The 3,756-nt window shown below is 55.0% G+C and overlaps 1 protein-coding gene across 1 annotated transcript; it reads left to right on the forward strand.

Moving 5' to 3' along the window:
• Positions 1-161: 161 nt before the first annotated feature.
• Positions 162-3,084, forward strand: RUNDC1 (RUN domain containing 1; the record flags this gene model as incomplete). The annotated part of the gene is made up of 4 exons (XM_010147738.1): positions 162-320; positions 580-778; positions 1,038-1,145; positions 2,104-3,084. Coding segments are annotated over 4 exons (1,332 nt in total), but the record flags the coding sequence as incomplete, so codon positions are not given.
• Between the last annotated feature and the right edge of the window lie 672 nt (positions 3,085-3,756).

Below are 3,756 nucleotides of genomic sequence, written 5' to 3' on the forward strand. Positions count from 1 at the left end.
CTGGCACCTCTCCGTGCGGTACGGGCACGTCTCAGCCTGGCACACAGGGGTCACCGGTTAAGCATATGAGCTGGAGGAAACACTCCTCATACCATGATCCTGCTCTCTGGGCTTGACTAGGACAGCAAATCTTCTGTTTTCTTTACCTGTAACTTTCTCAGAGCGAGCGAGAGAAGCAGGAGCAAGTTGAGGTCCAGAAGGAGAAGCAGAGGGAGCTGATACTGCAGCTCAAGACCCAGCTGGATGACCTGGAGACGTTTGCTTACCAAGAGGGCAGCTATGATTCCCCGCCGCAGTCCGTGGTCATGGAGAGGCAACGGGTAAGGCTCTCAAAGTCGCGTTAGCGTTTGAGAGCCTCTCGCAGACCGTGGGAGTTGGTCGGGCCTTATTTCTCGCCAGCAGCTCTAATAGGGTTATCAGGAGTTCCTCTGCCTGTGTAAACCTTGCCCTGTCTTCTCTTGCAACTCTCTGTTTGGCAAGTGCCCTGCGTCCGAGGTAGCGAGCGGTTAAAGGAGAATTGCGCTGCTGCCGTGAGCGCCGGCACACGGTAAGATCATGCTCCTACCTCGTGTTTTGCAGATGATCATAAACGAGTTGATAAAGAGGCTGGACATGGACTTGAGTGAGGATATTGCAACGCTGTCTCCAGAGGAGCTGCGGCAGCGTGTGGATGCTGCCATAGCGCAGATCGTTAATCCAGCCAGGGTGAAGGAGCAGCTGGTGGAACAACTGAAGACGCAGATAAGGGACCTCGAAATGTTTATCAGCTTCATTCAGGGTCAGTGCAGAGGGTTCAGATGAGCAGGTTGAATTGCTTTGTAATTGCCTGACAGTCACGGGGAGGGAGGGCACAGATGTCGGAGGATGCAGGAAGGGTTTCTGGTCACGGGGAATTGCAGATCTCTGAACTGATGGTGGGGAAGACGCGAGAGTGACGAAAACAGTGCAGAGAGGCCTAAGGAATCTTGAGCTTAATACTTTGGATACGCAGCTTAAATTTACAAGTGGGAAATAATAGTGTGAAATTCTTGTCCTAGATGAAGTTGGCAGCTCTGGGAAGGCAGAAGATGGACACTGTGAATGTGTGGGCAGAAAAGATGGTGGTGGCTCCTGCAAACCAAATACGCGGCCTTCTGGAAGTAGAGGTGGGCACTGCTTGCTCGGAGCTCGGCGCTGCTCCTGCTGTCACTCACTTGAGGCTCGGCGAGCACGAGCCAGCATGCTATCACGTCTGGCTGCTTTGCTTTTCTCCTGGCTGTTGGTTTCTGTTCCTCCCTGCTCCCACTGACAGAAGGCCTGTGTCCAGTTCCTCTCCCTCCGTGGGGTCCTTAGTCACAGCCCCTGAATGTGTGGCAGAGGCTGGGAGGGTCCTTGGCTGAGGTCAGGAACAGAAGGCCCTTGTGATGCTCAGTGCAGACAAGCTGAGCAGCCTCGTCTTGTGCACGCCGTTGGGCTGCACGGGAACTAATGCTCTTTGAGTTCATCGCTTGCTGTACCAGCTCACAGGGCTGCATGGATCCAGTGCTCTTTATGAGACTTGTCTACTTATCCCAGGCATTTACTGGAGCTGGAATAGTGTGTTAGAGGGAGCACAGCCATACCTTCACCTTCTGTAACCTGAAGCATCTGCTGCAGGTCGGGGTAGAGCACTGTGGGTCTTGCCCAGCATGGTTGCTCTTCCAAACTGAGTTTCGTAGTGGCGTCAGGAGTCAGCGGTGTACGTTATCCTGCTGGGACAGGATGCTTCTTGAAAGTAGGCCCTCAGCAAAGGTTTTGGTATCTCCTAATTACCCGTGTGATACCGTCACATCTAAAGAATGATCTTTCCTCACCATGTGTCCACTAGGAAAGTGCTGTAGGAGTCCTTCTCTGTAAGGTGACCTGATTGTCGAGAACAGGCCGTGCAATTTTTTGCTTTTCTGGCTGGCTTCAGTGCTTGAAACTAGAAAAAGTAGCGTCAGTCCTAGGAACAAAAGCTCCCAAGGAGGAGGAGCATCTGTGGCAGAGGAGGAGCAGACATTTGTGGCCCCTCTGTGTGCATGAAAGAGCAGAGCTGTTGGTTCCTTAATGAGAGCACTTTTTTCTCTTTTCTTACCTGATCAGTGAACCCAGAGGATGCCAGAAGGATACGAGAAACAGGGCTGCACCTCATGCGTCGCATGCTTGCTGTGCTGCAGATATTTGCTGTCAGCCAGTTTGGTTGTGCCACTGGTCAGATCCCTCGCACCCTCTGGCAGAAGGACCAGGCCAACAAGGACTATTCCCCCCTGATTAAGAAACTGGAGCTGTCAGTAGAGCGGGTGAGGCAGCTGGCTGTGAAACACCAGCAGGGAGGCCACGTTACCGGTTCCTCCGACCTGCAGGACGTCCCCTTAGGAGGCAGAGATGAGCTGACCCTGGCTGTGCGGAAGGAGTTGACCATCGCTTTGCGAGACCTGATGGCTCACGGGCTCTTTGCCTCCTCCCAAGGGATGAGCCTGGTATTGGCACCCATCGCGTGCTTGATCCCCGCGTTCACCTCATCCCCGCAGACCATGCACCCCTGGGAACTCTTTGTGAAGTACTACAACGCTAAGAACGGACAAGCCTTCGTGGAATCTCCGGCTCGCAAGCTCTCCCAGTCCTTTGCCTTGCCTGTGACAGGAGGGGTGGCCGTTACCCCCAAGCAGAGCCTGCTGACGGCGATTCACACTGTCCTGACAGAGCACGACCCCTTCAAGCGCAGCGCAGACTCTGAACTGAAAGCTCTGGTGTGTATGGCGCTGAACGAGCAGCGCCTGGTCTCCTGGGTCAACCTGATCTGCAAATCTGGAGCTCTGGTGCAGTCCCACTACCAGCCCTGGAGCTACATGGCAAACACAGGCTTTGAGAGCGCGCTCAACGTTCTCAGTCGCCTGAGCAACTTGAAATTCAACCTCCCGGTTGACCTGGCTGTCCGGCAGCTGAAAAACATCAAAGATGCCTTTTGATGGATTTTTATCGTAGATCATCCAGTTTCCACAAGTAGGCAGCTGCTGGGCTCGAGAAGCCTGGCTTTTTTAAGACTGAGTTTGGATCTCTAAAACTGGTATTTGCTTTTAGGGAAATCTTAGGGTGTCTTGATGCTGGAAATCCATTTTCCGAGACTGCCACTGCAGAGCTGCTGGAGGCTGCGTCCTGTACAGCACCTCACCCTGCCCTCTTTATGTAGCTCTGAAGAGCAGAACTGCTTCGCTGGGGAGCAGATGCCAGTGAGGCTTCGGTGCGTGTGGCTGGCAGCCCCCGGTGTGGTAGAAGCCTGGCCACGGAGCCTGCGGAGGGGAAAGGCCCTTGGAATGTGCAGCTTGAGCTCCTGTGCTGCGTCAACGTGGCTGTTTCTCAGTGTGCGGTGTAAATCATGCCCCCACAAGACGCCTCTCCCGGGAAGAAAAAACGGGCTGGCGGGTGGTTGGCTGCCTCAGTGTTGCCCGCTGGCAAGTGACTTGCCCTCTGCAGCGTGAGAGAACTGGGGTTGACCTGGGCTGCGGCTGTGGGGGGCTGCACTGCTCCGGCAGCTTGGCCACCTTCTTCCGGCTGCCATTGAGGGCCCGTCACCAGCAGCGTTATCCAGCGATCCCGGAGCTCCTTTTCCAAAGCCTTTGTGCCGGGGTTGGGGCGCCGGTGGCGCAGTGTTCTGCCGGGGGTGCATTAAATCGCTTTAGCAAGTGTGTGTGTGGGGAGAACCCGCCTCCCGCGCCGTGGTGTGATTTGTGTCATGGCTGGGCCCCGTGGGGCTGT

The sequence above is a fragment of the Eurypyga helias genome, unplaced genomic scaffold (genome assembly GCF_000690775.1).
Source record: "Eurypyga helias isolate BGI_N326 unplaced genomic scaffold, ASM69077v1 scaffold20462, whole genome shotgun sequence".
Classification (NCBI taxonomy): Eukaryota; Metazoa; Chordata; class Aves; order Eurypygiformes; family Eurypygidae; genus Eurypyga; species Eurypyga helias.